General features: G+C 39.1%; 4 protein-coding genes and 1 pseudogene across 8 annotated transcripts; 2 read left to right on the forward strand and 3 right to left on the reverse strand.

Moving 5' to 3' along the window:
• Positions 1-1,070: 1,070 nt before the first annotated feature.
• Positions 1,071-4,642, reverse strand: LOC130743458 (protein MAINTENANCE OF MERISTEMS-like). Its single transcript, XM_057595710.1, has 4 exons — positions 3,874-4,642; positions 3,554-3,782; positions 1,309-1,445; positions 1,071-1,208 (listed from the first exon to the last, which is right to left on the reverse strand). Exons 1-4 carry the CDS (start codon positions 4,525-4,527, stop codon positions 1,071-1,073), a joined length of 1,158 nt encoding a protein of 385 aa, XP_057451693.1. The 5' UTR covers positions 4,528-4,642.
• A 2,259-nt stretch (positions 4,643-6,901) lies between these two features.
• Positions 6,902-9,756, forward strand: LOC130747297 (uncharacterized). 5 transcript variants are annotated; one of them, XM_057600191.1, is made up of 5 exons: positions 6,902-7,108; positions 8,315-8,415; positions 8,571-8,640; positions 9,190-9,294; positions 9,465-9,756. In XM_057600191.1, exons 4-5 carry the CDS (start codon positions 9,219-9,221, stop codon positions 9,572-9,574), a joined length of 186 nt encoding a protein of 61 aa, XP_057456174.1. In that variant the 5' UTR covers positions 6,902-7,108; positions 8,315-8,415; positions 8,571-8,640; positions 9,190-9,218; the 3' UTR covers positions 9,575-9,756. The 5 variants fall into 5 exon arrangements, with proteins under 5 accessions (XP_057456174.1, XP_057456175.1, XP_057456173.1 ...); XM_057600192.1 differs by lacking the exons at positions 8,315-8,415; positions 8,571-8,640 and adding an exon at positions 7,674-7,826; XM_057600190.1 differs by lacking the exon at positions 8,571-8,640.
• Positions 9,757-12,832: 3,076 nt separating this feature from the next.
• On the forward strand, positions 12,833-14,591 carry LOC130747296 (stem-specific protein TSJT1). The gene is made up of 4 exons (XM_057600187.1): positions 12,833-13,205; positions 13,418-13,658; positions 13,885-14,005; positions 14,295-14,591. The coding sequence occupies exons 1-4, from the start codon at positions 12,922-12,924 to the stop codon at positions 14,483-14,485; spliced, it is 837 nt and encodes a 278-aa protein (XP_057456170.1). The 5' UTR covers positions 12,833-12,921; the 3' UTR covers positions 14,486-14,591.
• Positions 14,592-14,668: 77 nt separating this feature from the next.
• Positions 14,669-14,806, reverse strand: LOC130709705 (U4 spliceosomal RNA; annotated as a pseudogene).
• A 1,347-nt stretch (positions 14,807-16,153) lies between these two features.
• On the reverse strand, positions 16,154-18,967 carry LOC130749150 (protochlorophyllide reductase, chloroplastic-like). Its single transcript, XM_057602446.1, has 5 exons — positions 18,845-18,967; positions 18,640-18,738; positions 17,629-18,160; positions 16,671-17,029; positions 16,154-16,554 (listed from the first exon to the last, which is right to left on the reverse strand). The coding sequence occupies exons 1-5, from the start codon at positions 18,896-18,898 to the stop codon at positions 16,399-16,401; spliced, it is 1,200 nt and encodes a 399-aa protein (XP_057458429.1). The 5' UTR covers positions 18,899-18,967; the 3' UTR covers positions 16,154-16,398.
• Positions 18,968-19,261: the final 294 nt, after the last annotated feature.

A 19,261-nucleotide genomic window follows, 5' to 3' on the forward strand; every position in this document is an offset into this window, starting at 1 on the left:
CGTCTCTAATAAGCACTAATAAGCACCATAGAAACGATAATGTTGTTGACATTTGTCACTATTGTCGAGCACTAGCCACTAGGCATCCTCCACAGCTCCACTGTCTAGAATCCTTCGCAATTGTTGTTGGCGTCTTCACCTAGCACCCTCCACTACCACTATTGTCAGCTACCTTCCACCATGGTTACTTCAAGCATCATCTGCCATCACCACTGGACATCCACCACAATGCCACTACTATTGATCACCTAGTACCACCATATTAGATCTTATCTTTTCTACATTAGAGGTTTGGCAAATTATTTGTTATGGGGGATGGAAAATTTTGAATCTTCAGCTTCCTTCATGTAGGGTTCTTTCGCCTAATTTCTAATTTGAATCAGGTGATCATACCAATGGTGGTCAAGTTATTGTCAAAGTTGTTCTTAGTCTTATACTTTTGACACAATTTACCTTTTTTTTAGATTATTCTTTGTTGGATTCTATATCCACTGTCTTCTTCAAGTTATAATGGTTTACTATAAAACTTATTAGAATTATTGAACTTTACATAAATAGATTCTTCAATAACTAAACCTTATGGTGTTGTATACTCTATATACTTTAGATTATTGAATAAATTGAGTTTGAGTTATTTGAATGGAAAAAACTTCATCGGAAGAATTAACGCCACCAAAATAAGATGTTTTTGACTCAAATATAATTGCTTCTCACGGAGAACATTCGTGATTATGCCAAAAATATAATACTCTCTTTCCAAAACTTTTTATTCTTGAGTTTTTTTTTAGAAAGCTCAATAATATATATTAAAATAGTAGAAAGCTTGAGACTCTCAAGCAAAGAGAAAACAGCATAGGACAAATAAACACCGCAAAAGAGAAAAAAGCCCCAAACACCCACACAAACAAACCCAAAAAAGAACGGGTCCATTTACCATACACAAGAATTTTTTTGTGTAAAGTTACACAACTCTCACTTTTACCTACTATGATAGGTTTTCAGGTCATTGATATTTTTCATTTAAAAATATATATATTTACTACCTCCTCCTCTCCACCACCTTCCTCCCCTCAACCTCCACCATCCGCTGTCGGCACCACCACCCTATTTTCTCCAGATTCACTGAATCCTTTCTTCAAACTCACTAGAAAACTTCCTTCAACCCACCAAATCTGAACCAGGTCCAAAAGGGGTGTTGCAGAGAGAATCTAATTGGGTAAGGGTAATTGAGAATTTAATTGGAGTTGAAGGAGGAGGATTTTGGAGGGATGTTTGATTCACGTTCTTCTCACTGCGTTACCACCGTACCCCGTCATCGCCCTTTCCCCCATCGCCAGTGAAGTCACGACCTTCTCTCTCAGGTCGTTTTCCCTCTCTCAGACCTGCTCTGTTCTGATTGCTTCCAAATTTTTGCTGTTGTTGTTCCAGCATTGAACCCTCTCTATCTGTTTGTGTGAAAATTAGGGGAAAGAAAGGGGAAGAAGTGTTCCAAGCATGATAATGGGTCTACAGATGGTCTTTGAACCCATTTATCGTAAATCCTACAAGAGCAAGATATGATGTAAAATTCTGGAAGAGTAAACTATGTTGTTGAGTTAAATCAATCACGAAGTGCCCTCCTTCATATGAGTTAAATCAATTCTACGGGTGGTTTTGTTTTTGTTTATTGGTTTTCATTAGGGTGGTTTTAATTTTTCTGGGCAGAAACCAAACTTCCTCTTCCTCCTCCTCATTGTTTGAGCAAACCCAACATTTCAGATCTGTAAATGACAGAGATCGAGCAAACCCAGCATTGCAGGGAGGAGAGAAGGAAGGGGGTGGAGTTGGTGGTGGAGGAAGGAGGGTTCGGCGGTGGCGGTGGCGGTGGTGCCGGCGGCAGATGATGTGGAGGTTGAGGGGAGGAAGAGGGAGTTGGGTTTGGGGCCCCCCCTATGGGGCTCCGCGCCCCACCTCTTTTTTTTTAACCCATAAATGCCCTACGGAACTTAAACTTCCGTATTCAATAAAATAGAATACGGAAGTTAAAATTTCGTATTATAACTCTGACAGTCATCACCTTTTCCACCATTACTCCTCCCTCCACCAACCCCTCCACCATTACTCCTCCGTCACCAACCCCTCACCAGCCCCCTTAACCCCCTCAATGCCTCCAGACCACCCTCTCTCTCACCCTCTCCTACCTCACTTTCATCCTCACTTCCATTCTTCCTACCACCACCACCAACTCCTTCATTGGCAAGCTCTCCACCATTGGATGCAAAAAGATAGCATTTGAGGTAAGTGTTGTTAGTTGTTTGTTGTATGTTGTTAGTTTAAGTAGTTGAAGTTGTTAGATTAAGTAGATTAAGTAGTTAGAATGATGATTTTCTGAATTCTGAGATGTGTTAAAATACGGAATATAAAGTTTCGGAGTCTATACGAAAATTAATATACCGTATTCAATACGAATTATAAATTTCCGTATTCAATACGAATTATAAAGTTCCGTATTCAATATGGATAATAAAGTTCCGTATTCTCTTCCAGGGATGACAGAATCATTTTTATTTCATGAATCCCAATTGATTGAAGTTGGATTGAACAATGCTCAACCTGAAGAGGTGCCACCACCAGCATTTGTACCCCCGTGTATAAGTATAGATGTCTCGCATTTATTTACAACTGATCAGGTATTCTTTGAACAGATTTTTGCATTGTTTTGAAAGTGTAATATATCAATTCTTATTATGTCTTGATCACCCTTGTTTATGCCTTGTTTGTGTGTTGGGTATGCATCATTGAACAGATTTTCCCTACCCGTGATGATCTTATCAATTGGGTTCATGGAATTGCGATTGAAAATGGATATGTTGTGTTGATCACAAAGTCAGATAGCGGTGGGAATGGAAGCAGAAAAGCTTATGTCATGTTGGGGTGCGAGAAGCATGGTAAGTATGTTCCCTACAGAGACCCTGACCTTGTTGAAGGAACGAGAACAGAAAAGACAGAATGTCCTTTTAGACTAAAAGGACGACCTATGAAAAATGGCATAGATAGAGATTGGCGGCTAAAGGTGATGGAAGGTACACACAACCATGAACCAGCTAGGTCACTACTTGGCCACAATTTTGTTGGTCGTCTAAATTCCGAAGAGAAGGAGCAAGTGGAAAAAATGTCAAAGAGTTGGGTTCCACCGAGAAAGATGCTGTTGACTTTGAAGGAAAACAATCCTTTAAACTTGACTACCATATCTCAGATTTATGGTGCTTGCAAGAGGTTAAGAAAATCCCTCCGCGGGTCATTGACAGAAATGCAACACTTGTTGAAGAAGTTGGACGGTGACAAGTACGTCCACTTTGAAAGACATGAGCCTGGATCGGAAGTCATTAGGGATGTATTTTGGGCTCATCCAAATGTTATCAAACTGTTCAACACATGTCATAATATAAAAGTACACAAAAAAATATACAAATATACAGTCACTCGCCCCGACCCCTACCGCCACCCCTACCGCCACCCCTCCGACCTCTAGGTCCACGAGCTCTGCCTCCACGAGCGCCCTCTGCAGATGCACCCTCTCCACGGGCTCTGCCTCCACGCGCTCTACCTCCACGACCTCTGCCTCCTGCAGCTCCAGCTCCTCGGACAGCAGCAAAGGCTACTCCCTGGGTACCGATGAATGCGCTGGATCTAATAAGATCCAGCGCCCTCTCAGTGAGGGATCGGGCATGCGTGCCAACTGCAAGAGCATCTGGCACCTCCAGTGACTGCTCCAACAAGTCCACGGCCTGACGCACAACCGTCTGCAAAAATAATGTACATAAATGTGAGTGTACAAATAAAATATCATGAACAAAAAATCACAATTGCATGAAAAATAAAATTCAAACTTACCACAGCACTGAACTCCTCCCTCCTATCATCAGGGATGATGAACCGATGGGACACACCGCCATACCACCTCATGTACTCCTCCACAGCCTCTCCCGAATGAGTAGCAGGGATCCCCTGAGGGCGCAGGTGCGGCACAAAATCAGCATAGGCAGCATCTGCGGTCTCAGCAAGGGACCCAGTCGTCTGGATCTCGGAGGGGTGTCGAGGGACATCCTGGATGTAGCCAAACTGGCGCAGAACCCTCTTTGGTAGATGTCGTCGAACAACACGGCCAAATGGCGTCCGGATGTAGCCAGAATACAAGGCCCTCTGATCCCGTGGTCGATGAGCCCGATGGTCCTCAAATGGGGTCCATATAATGTCATCCACCGTCAGCTCATCGAGCATGACTCGCCTCTCATCGAGGCCTGCATGCCCGACCCGGGACGTAACCCACCGCCGCGCCCTAGGCTGGGCCTGCGAGTACTCCGGATCCGCCCTCCGGATAATGACGCGATCAGAAAGGTACTCGTAGGCCCATCCTAGCAAGAGTGAGCTGAAACCTCCCATCTGGGTCGTCCCCCTCCTGGACGCTCGATCAAGCTGGTCGTACAACGTAGCGAGCGCAATCGCGCCCCACGCGTACTCGGACACTCGACCGAGATCCTGCAACATACCTATCCAGTAGACGGTCGTGTGGTATCCACCGCTCTTGCTAGCAAAGAGCGTCGCGCCTAGCTGGTTCACCAGCCAAATCCGTGCAGCGTCCTCATATCGGTGCTCTACAATGAAATGAATTGAGTTAACAGTTTATAACAATACAATAATAATAGATACTATTTAATCAAGTAATAATTAAGACATACCCTCCAACACAGCATCATACAGGGTCTGCAAGACCCCAAAGCGAATAGTCTGGCTCCTGTTCTTATCAAACTCAGCATGATAACGAGCAACAGATCCTCCCATCAACTCAGCACATAGCGCTGCACACTCGTCCCTCTCCCCCCTCCCCTCCCAGGCGTATAGAACCTCGACCCCATGGGGAGATGGAGAAGAGCCGACACGTCGTCCAGGGTGATGGTCATCTCCCCAAACGGCATGTGGAAGCTACTAGTCTCCTCATGCCATCGCTCCACAAGGGCCAAAATGAGGCCTGCATCTGTCTCCGAGTAGCTGCACCAGGGTAGCTGATGAAGACCCGTCTGCTCAATCAACTCTCGAACCCTCCTGTGACTGTCTGAATCACCATCACAAGCAAGGTTCCAAACCTTCCCCCCAGCTGTGGCCACCCTCAAGTGTCGACGGTCCACATACCGCTCGTCTGTGCGTAGGAGTGCATGCCACGTCCAGGGAGCCTTGTGATCAGCATAATGCGTGAGAAGCGACAGATCAACAGGCCCCCCCGGAAACGGCGGCAACCTCTGGATCAGGTCCTCCTCGCCACCCTGTGCCTCTGGCACGACATCAGCATCAACATCAGGAGGAGGAATACTATCCTCGTCATATGACCCCTCCTCGCGGGATGACTCCTCGTCGGATGACTCATCGCCGGATGACGACTCGCCTGATGACTCCTCGCCTGGTGACTCACGGCGAGGTACCTCAACCATGGGAGACGGCGGAGTAGGAACTGGATCAGTAGGCTCAACTGGAGCTGGAGCTGAAGCCTCTACCATGGGCGACTGCATAGAATCAACTGGAGCTGGAGCTGAAGCCTCAACCGCTTGAGAGGTCGCAGCATGATCGCCGCGCCGGCTAGAAGCATGTAATCGCTGGTGTCTATCCTCTGTAGGCCCCGCATCCTCACTAGCTCGAGACCTCTTTCTGTTCTTCATTCTCACTATATATTCAGAGCAAACATTTTCTAAATAAATTCACTGAATAAATTATACTCGCTCAATTACTAAATTTCTCAATTAAATCTCTAAATAAAATCACTAAATAATTCACGATGTTAATTATAAGTTTAAAAACATTTTATAAATTAACTAAGCTAATTAGATTAGGTTTTATAAATAAACTAAGCTAATTATATTAAGTTTTATAAAAACATTTTATAAATTAAGTTTATAACTCTAAACAGACACCAAATACGGAACATTAAGTTTCATATCCAATACGGAACATTAAGTTTCATATTGAATACGGAATATTATGTTCCGTATCGAACCAGAACTCCATTAACGACATTGCATGATTGGAACTCGCCCCAAAGACCAATTTATACAATTTCAGCCAACCTAACATCTACTTAAGCATAAATCGACTATCCTAGGGTTGAAAGATTCCATAATTTCAAGTTAAATGGTGAATTCAAGTTGAAATCCAAACTTACTTACCTCTAGGTTCAATGCAATGAATGGGGAGAATGGGGTTGATGATGGAGACAATGGTACCCTGTCCAGATGATGATTGAAGCAAGGAGAGCGTCGGTCTCGAAGATTGCAGAGCAAGGGTTGGGAAATGGGTTTGGAGCGCTGAAATGGGTTTTGAAAAAACCCTTGTCGATTACATAGTAATATAATACGGAACTTTATATTCCGTATTGAATACGAAATTTAATATTCCGTATTCTTTTAAAGGGGGTTTTTCAATAATTTCCCCACTTTAAGTGGGGCGCGGAGCCCCATAGGGGGGTCCCAAACCCAACTCCCGGAGGAAGGTGGTGGAGAAGGGGGGAGAAAATAAATATATATTTTTTAAAATTAAAAAGAGTGACCTGCTGAGAAACCTGTAATAATGGGTAAAATTAGGGTTGTGCAACCTTGCACAAGAAAAAAGTTGTGTACACTAAATGAACCCAAAAAGAACCACGGCAAAACCAATAACACCCCATGGCAAAAACAAGAGCCCAATAGAAAAAACAACCGCAATTTTTCCGCAATTTTTTATTCTTGAGTTGAATCTATGTAAGATCCACATCTTGGCGGGGCTTAACTCTTTCCGCAATTTTTTTTACTATTCACAAGACTCGAAAAACTTATTTAAGTAGAATCAAACATGTATCATTTGAATCCAACACTCTATCTATGGAGAAGATATGATGTGATCCTAATCTTTCACTAACCAAGTTCATTTTATTTTTTGTATTGCAACCACGGTTTCTTGATCAAACTGAGACAGAACCCTAAGTCCCTCGTTCGCGACTTCGCGCCCTCATTCTCCGGCCATTTCCGCCGTCCGCCGGCCATTCCTTCGGCCGTTGTTCGTCTGGTATCCTCGCAATCTCTCGTCTCGGCCTGCACAAGTGTCAGTATGTATCCATGGTTCTGATCTCTCTTTGTTTACTCTTGATTTTCTTCTTCTTCGCATTTTCCCTCTTTTTGTTTCTGATTCTGGATAATCTTGTTTACTCTTTGATTTTTTGTTCCACATTGTCTGTTGTATTTTTTTCTTTTTTCTTCAAATTGTGAGCTTGAGTTTGAGAATCAGATTGCATGTAATTGATGTTGTAATTTCTCTATGTGAGCTTCAGGATGTGATTGTGAGCTAGTAGCTAAGATTGTCATTGTGAAGGATGTGATTGTAATTGTGAGCTTGTGGCTAAGATTGTCATGTCATTGTGAGCTTGAGGCTATGGTTTTTTTTTTTCTTTTTTTTTTTTTTCAATTTGTATCCTTGGTCTAATTGTGTGCTCGTGATCGCGCTGCGATCTGATCATATGATTTTACTGCTGGAATTTCCTTTTTTCTCTTAATTTCCGAGTTCTGATTTTTGGTAATGGTGATTGTCATAATGGTCTGAGTTCTGAATTACTTGTTGTGAAAGGTTGATTTGCTAATTGTGAATGATTTGAGTTTTGATATGATAATTGTTAGGTTTATTTATCGAAGATGTTCATATATACATAGACACACACACAAAGGTAGTCAAGTGCCAGTAGCCAGTAGATAGCCTTGTCTTTGAAACGTTACCAGAGTGGAGAGGGGACAGTGTCCCAACCCAAGTCTGTTTCTGTATCTGTTGTAGCGGTAAGAAAAACTTTGTTTGCTCTCTGTTGAAGGCTAAGCCTCTGAGCTACTCTCTCTTCTCCCCTCATTTCATTGATTGGTAGGGAGGGCCTTCTTCAAATGATTCAAAATAAAGATGATAAAATTTGCTATTTTTATTTTGCTTGAGTTGTTGTTAGTTAATCATTTGGGGGTTCACTCTTAGGGGTTTCTCTGATTTTTATCCAAATTGCATATTTTCTCCTTTTATCTATGGACTAGGTTGAAAATTTAATTTAATTTTTTTTAGCTATAAATGATGGATTGCTCATCCTTCCAATTTTGTTTACATTTTCTGTGCTCTTATCTTTTATTCCCAAGTGAAGGTATAAACTTGTGCTTCTTTCCACTTTATTCTGAAGATTTTATTTGCTTATGATATGACTGTTGTTTTTTTATCTAAAGTAAACATTGTTAGTTAATGAGTTTTGTATAAAATGAACTTCTGAGCTCATTCATTGTGCTTCAAGACTGGTTTGGTATAGGGTTCCAGTTATCTAACTGCTGGAGCAACTTACACTAACAGTGTGAAACCAAGTGGACATCAAAGAAAAAGATAGACAATTAGGTGGTAAGTAGGAACTAATCCTTAACTATTAATGAATTTGGTTTGGTCGATGCAACCTCCACTTTATATTTTTGCAAGCTGTGGCAGTAAGTGGTTACTAGTGAGATCTCCCTGCCAACTGGACCATGTATTCTAAGTACCCGCAGTTTCGAATGCAGATAATGGAATGGTTAAGCATCAAATGGTATTGACTGGATGTCTGCTATTTGAGTCTTAGAAGGACGTTAGGTGAACAAGACACTTTCTCATGCTATATATAGCTGTTCGATTCTATGTATTTTGTAAAAGCTTGTGGGAACTAGAGTTTTCTCCAACATGCATGGTATAGCCTAGTTGTCACAGTATAGTAGGGCAGGTTGTGTGAAGGAAATGTGCAGGTCTGTCCCTGGATCTCAACCAGTGGCTGCTATTCTGCCTCTAAGGACGGCCTGAGACTGTGTCATTGTTTCATATATTTTCCAAAACATTAGAGATTGACAAAGAAAGATGCAAAATCCAGTGATAGTTTTGCAGGAGTTGCAGCAACCAGCCTAATTAGAGTCTCTGATTGCTTTGAGCTGGAACTAATATTTTTGGTGGTAACAAAACAAATTTATTATGATATTTGAGTTTCTAAATTGACAAAATATAGAAAGAGACAAAAAATATGATCAAAACACCCTTAAACATGGAATTGTTTTGCTTGTGTTTAATGGATGGATTACTTGCGTTCAAAAAATTATTCTATTTTCTCTTTGACTGAGCTTGTTTTATATAAACTTTCACATTTCATTTCAGAGCAAAGTTTGTGTCCGTTACTACATTCCATGGGAACCAGGGGTGTGATTGCTGACAAATGGTCCATGAGAGTTCTTTGGGCTACTGCTATTGGAAGTGCTATCAGTAATCATTCTTGACCTTTGCTCAATGAAATCTTCTTTTCCTCAGACCTTGTTATCAAACTAACTGGTCCCTTTGTTATGTAAATGTCTCTTCCTTTTTTTCATAGGAAACTTTTTTCCATCATAATCTAATTTTTCTCGTTATTGAAGACTATACTTGTCTTTGTCTAGGTCTGTATATGGTTGCTGTAGAAAGACAAATACAGAACAGGGAGAGGATGTTGGCCGAAGGATTGAAGGCAATGGAGGAGTCAGGGGAAAGCAATGGCAAAGATGTTTAAACTTTGTCACACCATGGTTTCATGAATAATGTGTAGTTTCTTATAGCAGATTTTCATAAAGGTGATTTTGCTTATGTAAAAGTCTTTGCATAATTGCATTCACTTTTGTCCCTTTGCTAACAAGATAATTTGATAAGGGTGTGAGCTCTGTTGGAAAATAATGAAGTAGAGTTTCATTTCAAGTATGTTACGGAAAAGGATTGAACTATGCTTTCATTGAAATGGAAAAGCAAAAAAGTTTATAACCCCAATTTTAACATTTTGGCAAATAAACTTATTCGGAACATTTTGGAGGATAATATCTTGTTTCATGATTTTTATTATGCCTATGAGATCGTTTCCCTTGTTCCCATGAACGATTGAGTTGAATTATTTGACGTACGTTTATCCTTTACACTCGAGAAGTTCTGGTTATGCTTTGATAGGATCATTATGAATGACAAAGATCTCCAAACGCTGCTGCATACCCAGGTGTAAAAGTTAGGGATCATAAAGTGCAGAAAACATTTAAAAATAAGATAAAATAAATGGATTAAAAGCTTGGTTTTTATTTTCTAAATGGTCGGGGACTTAAAATGATTATTTGCATTGAAATCTTTGTCACATTAATGGAATGTGATTAATAAGACTGATTTGTTTATTTGAACTCTTAGCATAGAATAAGTGTTTATGCAAATAATTTATGGTCTACTTGCAAGTTGTTTTGAATTTATTTTTATAAGCTGCTCAAATTTGCTTATGAGTAAACATTTGTATGTATCTTTTTGTACTTACCTTTAACATGAGTCTATTTGTATGATTTTTTTCAAATTTGTTTGTTAAAGCAAAATATGCTTAACTAAGCTGTTTACCTGCGCCATATACTTCTAAGTTTTATATGCTTAAATCGGGGGTAATTTGAATTTGGATTAGACATGGTTTTATGAAGATAATTAGACATGTTGATCCTTTGAGTATATCTATCTTACCTCGCCGCTAGAATCAATTGAAATCCATATTTTGATATTATAATCTTACAAAAATAACTGTTCCGAAATCATCATGACTGAGGTAGATGCTTTCTGGAAAGAAAAGAAAAGAAAAGGTGAGTTAATTTGTTTCGTTACGACTCTGAAGGAATCTGGAAGCTTATAATTGTCAGAGAAAATACAACGCATCTTAGTTCCCACAGTTTATAGCAAATATAGTGGCTGTGCTACTGCTGACTTAGTTCTGTGTCACAATTATCTCTCTTGGATAAGTTTAAAAGCCACCATGCCAATATTCAAAGCCAAACTATATATATCCCAATTATTTATCCAGTAATTAATTAAATAATAATCATCAGTTAACTGCGCAAATTATGAGAGCTTATCTCCACATAATAGCTTGTCACTTATATAGCTAAATATTAGGCTTAAATAAGTTTTTCGTCCCTAACCTTTCCATAATACCTGGTTTTCATCCCTCGCCGGAGCAAAGGTGGGGTTTAGTCCCTAACCTTTGCCAAAACGTTTGGTTTTCGTCCCTCCGGAGCTCTGGGTCAACGCCGGAGCTCCGGTGGCCCATGTGGCAATGCCACATAGGATTAGTCAGGCCACGTGTTATTATTATTATTATTGTTAAATTTTGGATCTCATCCTCATGTATATAATTGAATTTGGTTTTAGTCCCTGGAATAGTAATCATGATTTGGCATGCATCCTTACATAGAATATTGATCTGTGTTTTGGTCCCTTATTGGACATTAAAAGGCTACTTAGGAAGAAAAAACGTGTTAAAGTATGACAATTGCTAAGGCCACAACATAATTTCATGCATAAGTCAAAATATTCTTACAAAATGATAGTGGTCCATCCACAAAACCAAATTCAATTTTATACATGAGGATGAGATCCAAAATTTAACAATAATAATAATAATAACACGAGGATGAGATCCAAAATTTCATGCCAAATCATGATTATTATTCCAGGGACTAAAACCAAATTCAATTTTATACATGAGGATGAGATCCAAAATTTAACAATAATAATAATAACACGTGGCCTCACTAATCCTATGTGGCATTGCCACATGGGCCACCGGAGCTCCGGCGTTGACCCAGAGCTCCGGAGGGACGAAAACCAAACGTTTTGGCAAAGGTTAGGGACTAAACCCCACCTTTGCTCCGGCGAGGGACGAAAACCAGGTATTATGAAAAGGTTAGGGACGAAAAACTTATTTAAGCCTAAATATTATTCACAATAATGATAAAAAATCTCTCTTCATCTTATTGACTTATTCTACCGAAGGAAAATATCATAACAGCAAGTTCGTAGTAGATTAAAGAAAAAAGGTTGATGAAAAAGGATAACCTCAACTGGGTTGAAGAGTAGTTTCATGTTCAAAGTGTAAAAGTGGAAAGGAGAAAACAATAATAGATTCATAGCAGATCACTTTAAAGTGAAGAGCAATCATACTCGAGGGCCTAATGAACAACTATTTGGTCACTGCTTTCATGATTAAGTTTATAGTTGGATCCCCATTGACATCAGTACCTACGAACATTGATATTTCACATTGAGATAAATAATGAATAAATAAATTTTTTATTATGGATTGAGATGAAATAAAGTTTAAACACTATTAGATGCATATTTGACTACAAAGTCAAAAATCACACGTTAAGCCAAAACTCAATCTTAAAATTAGCTTTACAGTGAGAAGTGCATTCCCACCCATAAGCACTTTAATATCTATATCTCTAGCTAATGCGAGACTTAACATCCTCAAGACATCTCTGGAGCATGGAATTCAATGATTATGCTCATATTTTTGTCCATTATGAGATATTTTCAACAGGGGCAAAGGTCAATGATCATACCCATATCTCTGTCCATTGTAAGATAATTTTAGAGAGGGCAAGTTGGTATACAAATTAAAATTATGGAGATCTAACTCAAATTCAAAACTAGCTCAATTTAAGAATTAAATATTATCTTTCCACTTATGGACACTTTCATTGTATATTATCTAGCCGATGTGAGACGACTTAACGCTAAATAACCTGGGGCTCCGCACAAGGGAAGTTGCTCCCACAGTAAATGGCAAATAAGGGGTCCAATTTTGGTAGGAGAATCAGATCAGATGAGATGGTAATGACCCATGTGGGACAAGAAAGAAAACAATGCATCTCTGAGAAAGAAACAAAAGTAACAAAAGATAAGAATAACTTGAAAGTCGTGAATCTTATCCATGATACTTAAGATCCACGCCCACAATTTGATTAAATGAATCAGCAACCTAGACCACCCTCAACTACTTTGTCCTCTTTCCATGTTAGGTAGCCCATGTCATCACATAAATACTACACTCACCCTCCATGAATGACACTCCATCCTACAGATATATTTCATTCTTTCTATTCTCTTATTCACCATTTTGTTCTGAGATTCAAAATGTTGGCCATTTTTCACAAGGCTTTTGCTCATCCACCTGATGAGCTAAACAGTCCTGCATCCTACAAGGGTGCCAAGAAGCCTAAGGTTCCTGAGGAAACTCTAAGAGAGTTTCTATCCCATCATCCTGATAACACTTTTTCAATGAGTTTTGGTGAGGCTGCTGTTCTTGCTTATGTTCGCCCTGAGCGACATTTCTCCTTTCGTCCAAGGTGATTTTCATGTTTAGAAATCTTTCTACAATTAATTCTAAAAAAAAAAATTAATTCTGGAGAGAAGCTTATTCGAACAGCTTCTAAGTATGCTGAGATTGTTGACTATGAAGAAAAATAACATGCTATAATTATATAGTTACTTGTTCATTTCTTATATGAAAAATTGTGAAGGAAGTTAACAAAGTTGTTGTGTTCTTTTGGTTTTTCAGGCTGTTTTGTGCAATTGATGACATTTATTGTCTCTTTCTGGGGACCTTGAACAACCTGTGTTCACTCAATAAGCAATATGGTTTGACAAAGGGTACTGATGAAGCCATGTTTGTGATTGAAGCTTATAAGACGCTTCGCGACCGCGGTCCTTACCCTGCAGATCAAGTTGTCAAGGGTCTTGATGGAAGCTTTGCCTTTGTTGTCTATGACAGCAAGGTTGGCACTGTCTTTGCAGCTCTGGTAAGATAATTAAGTGCATGTTTCGAAATCCTTCTAACTAAATGTAGCTTCTGTGTTTCAAAATTGATTAAAGAACGAGAAGTTGATTTACTAGATATCAATCATGTTCATTTTGACATTGTCCAACATCTAGCATTCTTATATCAACACAATCAATGTGTGATTTTTTTCCCACATATTGTTTAGTTTTCAAGTGGCTCTATTTCAATGTAAAAATTGGTTTCAGGGTTCTGATGGTGGAGTGAAGCTATATTGGGGTATTGCAGCTGATGGATCTGTGGTAATCTCTGATGATTTAGATGTTATAAAAGAGGGTTGTGCCAAATCCTTTGCTCCCTTTCCAACAGGTACCATTTGAACCACTATTAATTAGTCTTGTTAATTCATGGCACATCAGCTCATAGGTTACGATGAATTTAAAATGAGCTTTATAATAACATTATGGACTGCATATTTGAAAATCCTTTAATAATTGATTTTAAACTCAATCAATTCTGGTGAGTAACTTCTATTAATAGCTAGTTTCAGTTGAGACATATGTTTCATTGGGCAGATAGAAAAGGAACTATATGATTTCAATCTTTAATAGTATAGATCTATGCTAAGATCCATGACAAGTTTGGTGTTGCAATGCAGGGTGTATGTTTCACAGTGAAGGAGGTTTGATGAGCTTTGAGCATCCAATGAACAAGTTGAAGGCAATGCCAAGGGTAGATAGTGAAGGGGTCATGTGTGGAGCTAACTTCAAGGTTGATAAGTATACAAGGGTCAATAGCATACCTCGAGTGGGAAGTCAAGCCAATTGGATGGAATGGGAACAGCATTAGTTTCAAAATGAGACATGTATAAACGTTTAACTGTTTAAGTGATGATGTATGTCAGTATGTGTAATAATGCAAATAAATGCCATGCCACTTATGTTCCTTTCTTAAATTTGTCTTAACTCTCCTTTTCCAATACAAACTGATTTACAATTTTACATAAAGAAAAGCTCGAACTATGAATTGTAGGGCTTTACTCCAAAGGGAGCCCTTCCAGAAATTCTCAAAGGCCAGGGCAGGACCCAGGCCTAAGAGGGGGTTTAGAAATAGTTTTCAACTAGCAATAGACGTGCCTAGAACCTCACTAGCTGCGTGCCGCGCAAAGATCCTGTAAGAGGTTTATTACTTCTTATTTATATCAAAAATGTTATGTTCACACATCATTTCCACTTCCACCTATATGAAACATAAAAAAAAAGATAATTGAGTAATATGATAGGTGATGTGGTAGGAAATGCAGAGAGAGAGATATAAATAAAAATAAGTTAAAATAGTATGTAAGAGAAAATGACGTGTGGGTGTATCGAAACTCTGTATTTATATACACTCTATTAGTTTACACTTTGATACTGAAGTGGGACATGAATCTCAGTTCATTCAGCATTTTCAGAACTTGTGGTTCTGGTCAGTGAAATTAAATAAAAATGAAGATATATATATATATATATATATATATATATATATTCTGGTATGAATGTTAGTAGATCATGAATTTCTTCTGATCAGATTAAGAATCTGATTCATCATCATAATTTGGGTGAATGGTTGGGAATTCAAGGTGATGTTTTTGTTTTTCTGTGATAAATTTTAGGTATCTACTTTCATTGCTTAAAAACAGCAATACCATGAGCAAAAGAACCTGTTACTCCTACCACCTTGAACCCTTCTTTATCCTTGACAACATTGTGCATCAAATGGGGATTTCGAGATGTTTGGCAGAGAATTTAGGATCTGTGGTCTCTAAGATGAGAGGGTATCAAATACTTAATTTCCCTTTAATTGATTGTTATTAGCAACTAAAAACATTTTGCATTGTTCAGCCCACCATAGGGAAAATTCAGTTTAAAGGTATTGAACAGCAAAATGTTATTGACAACCTAAACCATTTTGCAGTTCAATATCTGAACCATTATGAACAAACACAAAGTGTTAGACTTCCTGTTACCTGTGGTTTGGGTCAAAATCATTCCTGGCTACAAATCAATTTCAGAAAGGAAACTTGGATATCAGCTTAATGTTGTTCAACTGAATACATGCTTTGGTAGTATTTATGCCTGGTTCATATATAGGTCTTTGAGTCTTTCTCATCGCTTCGGCTATAAGTAATTAACGTAATTAACGTTTGCGAGCGTGGCATAACTGTTTAATCACATGGAATAACCACCAACGTTGCCTTTGCTATCATAACTGATTTGCATAGCTCAGGATTTCAGTGTGTCAAGTCGGACTTCTGCGCAATAATGGTTGGTTAATTTAGTCCTTGAGTCTTTGGACCAACTAACCGAATCTCGGCCCAGAACCAATTGAAATGCTTAATTTTATGGAGTTGCTTTGTTATGATGTCAGATATCCAAATCTTGATTAAATTGTTAATATATTAAGTTATTAACCAATTCATTCTGGAATGCACATAAATGACAGTAACATAATGAACATCTAGAAAAGAAAGTCATGTTGACCCAAGATAGGCAATGACATTGATTCTAGTCGCAGTACACAGTTGTTTCTTATAAAGTTCATGTGCGAATTGCTCCAACGTTGAAGGATTCATTGACTATAGTAGTCATCAAGGCAGAAAAAGTTAGCAGCTAGCAAAGCATCTAAGGAACTGATATGAAAAGGGTCTGAAACTCTTTTCAGTTGTTATTGAATTCCATGGCAAATATCTCTAAATCAACACAAATGTTGGAAGCTTCCACTTAAGCCAAACCTACAAGTTTCTCACTAATCTCCCAGACCTTGCGAGCCTTATCTGCATCACTGGCCTCCTGGGACAACTGATTTTCAAATGAAGCAGAATCCTTGTTCCAGCTCCAGTAAACACCTGATTTTGTCAGGCTTGGATCACCTACAACCTGCATAACAATAAAGAAGTTCATACATGAGAAACAAATAATTAAGGATTCTGCATAACACAATCAACATGCAAAATTCATGTTAGTCCGACCGATCATTTTATAAAGCTATTTACCTGTGCAAGTCGCTTTCCTGATTCATCTTCTGAGACAAAGCCTTTGGTTATGTACTTCTGGAATGGAGGGAACAGGAGCCTGAACAAGGGGATGTGCTCTCTGAACAAGCCTGTTGTGGCGATGCATCCCGGGTAAAGCGAAGCAAATGTGATTCCAGTTTCTTCATGGTACCTCCTGTGGAATTCTTGCATGGTGAGCATGTTGCAGACTTTGCTGTCCTTGTAGGCCTTGGCACCATCAAAGTCTCCACCATCTATCATGCTTGAAGTGTTTAGCCCATTCAATCCTCCAGCCAGTCCCCTTATGTCACCAAGGTTAGCCTTGGGGGGCACATTACCAGCCAATGTGTTGGTGTTTCCTGATTATAACAATATAACATACCCAATCATTGGCACCAAAATCCATGCAGCCAAAAGTAAATGTTCGATCAAAATTGGTTATAATTCAATTTAGGCTTAATTTTACTCAAAAGCCTATTAAAAGGTGAAGATTATTCTATCCTATATCTCGACTTATTCGGTGATATCTTTAAGCAAGGTAGGACCTCTCAAAACAACTTTTTTTTGGGTTAAGTTAGATCCAACTCAAATTCTAAAAATTCTAAGAGTGTTAGAGTGTATCCTACATCTATTTATTTGAGCGACCACCCACAAATGTCTGGTCTAGCAAGCTTCGCGCTCTAGATGTTCAATTCTGGGTGTTAAGATCTCACGATGATTAGAAATATAAGTGCATGTATGGATACATGGTAAAAAATCACAGTAAAGTCAAAATCACGGTTGACAGAAGCAACTTCCCTTAACTTTTGCGACTGTCCACCATAATTTTAGTCTCATCGTAATTTTTCACCTTATATGCAAAGATGCACTAAATAAGTCCTCACCCCTGAGCTAGTATAGTTAGGCCAAACCCAAATTTTAAGATTGGTTGACATTAAAACACCATAATGAATTAGACCTGTGATTGAGCCAACAATGATGACCCTTTTGGAGGGGTAATCAGATTTGTTCAAGTCCTCAAGCAACAATCTTGAAAGCAGAAAATGGCCCAGATGATTTGTCCCAACACTGAGTTCAAAACCCTCAGCAGTGTAAGTGGGTTCCTTAGCAGCTGGCAAGTAAACTGCAGCATTGCAAACCAGTACATCTAGTGGCTTTCCTGATCTTCTGAAGTTATCAACAAATTGACGCACACTTTCAAGAGAGGCAAGGTCTAAATGCATGATGGTGTAGTTTTCCTTAGAAATGCCTGCGGATTTTGCAGCTCTTTCAGCTTTGAGGAAGTCTCTGCAGGCCATTGTTACGTGCCATTTCCCTGTCTCGGCCAATGCTTTAGCGGCGGCAAGGCCTAATCCAGAGGAAGCACCAGTGATCACAACATTGCCCTTCCTCAAAGTTTTCTTGCGTTCTGGGGAAGCTCTCATGACTCCTGGTGCTGCTGTGGCTGCTGTCTCAGCCCTCACAGCACCAACTCTTCGCTGGAATTCCCTCTAATAGAGAGAGCGAAAAAACAGAAAATGAGATTGTTAGCACATTTGGACCACCTTCTATTTTCTCAAAATTAATTCTGACACTCAAAAAATTCATATAAGCCTTTTGATTTTGGTTTTAGAATCAATTGTAGAATGACTTTCAAACATGCACTTTGAGTGCTTGTGTCTTGACCAAGTACCGACATTGTACATGAGAAACAGATTTGGGGTCCTTGTGGTCACAGTCAGGTCAATCTTATATTCACACAATCATGAAATTTACACCACTTGATCAAGATCGGTCGGCTCATATAGTTCATCAACGTCAGTCAGTCGGTCGAGACTAACTTAATATTTGAGTCCAATCTTTGATCAAATGACTCAAATTCTATAACTGCCTGAATATAGGATTTCTTTCACCGCAAAGAATCCAAATTCATGAGAAACCTTGACATCATGTTGATATAGGTAGAAAAGGAAAATGAAAGAAAAGTTACCTTGCATGTCAATGCTGAAGAGCTTATGTCAGTTTTGAGAGTGTCTGATAATGAAAGACCAAACAGGGTGGTGCTCCTGAGAGATGCACTGGACTTTCCCTGAAAACATACAAAGGCATTTCCCAAAACTTGAGTTAAATTATCTCTTTGGAAAGTATATAAGAAAGCAGATAGACATGTGTTGGTGTGGGAAATTGAAGCAAACCTCTTTAGTAATAGAGAAAGATGCAGGAACAAAGGAAGCAGTCTGGAGAGCCATTATAAGTTAGGGAGAAAAACTGCAAACTGTGTTTTTTGTTTTAGATGTGAATTTGTAATGAATTTATATAGTGCAGTGTTACTTAGGATAAGATAGTTTGAAGCATGGGGTAAGGTCACATCAACCCACCAATGAGGTCTTGAGTTTAGGATTTCTTGTGATATTTTTATTAACTTTTGCTTGGAAAGGAAACAAGGGATATTATTTTGATCCTAGCAGGTATAACAGTGAGTGTCCATGCTGAAAAAGGATTGGGGAATGGAGGTACATATCGAGTAGAAGGCAAAAAAACAAGACAAGCCATCTTTTGTCAGCTTCTAGATACTAGATTGGAAGGATATTTGTTCACATTTCCCAAAAACT

The sequence above is a fragment of the Lotus japonicus genome, chromosome 3 (genome assembly GCF_012489685.1).
Source record: "Lotus japonicus ecotype B-129 chromosome 3, LjGifu_v1.2".
NCBI classification, from domain to species: domain Eukaryota; kingdom Viridiplantae; phylum Streptophyta; class Magnoliopsida; order Fabales; family Fabaceae; genus Lotus; species Lotus japonicus.

Coding starts and splice junctions, on each gene's coding strand:
- LOC130743458 (XM_057595710.1), bottom strand. CDS start 4,527: ATGTTGCAGGATCTCGGTCGAGTGTCCGAGTACGCGTGGGGCGCGATT. Junction 3,783..3,873: donor GGGAGGAGTTCAGTGCTGTG/GTAAGTTTGAAT, acceptor TTATTTTTGCAG/ACGGTTGTGCGTCAGGCCGT. Junction 1,209..1,308: donor GGGGAAAGGGCGATGACGGG/GTACGGTGGTAA, acceptor TTACCCAATTAG/ATTCTCTCTGCAACACCCCT.
- LOC130747296 (XM_057600187.1), top strand. CDS start 12,922: ATGACACTCCATCCTACAGATATATTTCATTCTTTCTATTCTCTTATT. Junction 13,206..13,417: donor CATTTCTCCTTTCGTCCAAG/GTGATTTTCATG, acceptor TTGGTTTTTCAG/GCTGTTTTGTGCAATTGATG. Junction 13,659..13,884: donor GCACTGTCTTTGCAGCTCTG/GTAAGATAATTA, acceptor AATTGGTTTCAG/GGTTCTGATGGTGGAGTGAA.
- LOC130749150 (XM_057602446.1), bottom strand. CDS start 18,898: ATGGCTCTCCAGACTGCTTCCTTTGTTCCTGCATCTTTCTCTATTACT. Junction 18,161..18,639: donor CTTCAGCATTGACATGCAAG/GTAACTTTTCTT, acceptor TCTCTCTATTAG/AGGGAATTCCAGCGAAGAGT. Junction 16,555..16,670: donor CAGGAAAGCGACTTGCACAG/GTAAATAGCTTT, acceptor ATTGTTATGCAG/GTTGTAGGTGATCCAAGCCT.
- LOC130747297 (XM_057600192.1), top strand. CDS start 9,219: ATGGGAACCAGGGGTGTGATTGCTGACAAATGGTCCATGAGAGTTCTT. Junction 9,295..9,464: donor TGCTATTGGAAGTGCTATCA/GTAATCATTCTT, acceptor GTCTTTGTCTAG/GTCTGTATATGGTTGCTGTA.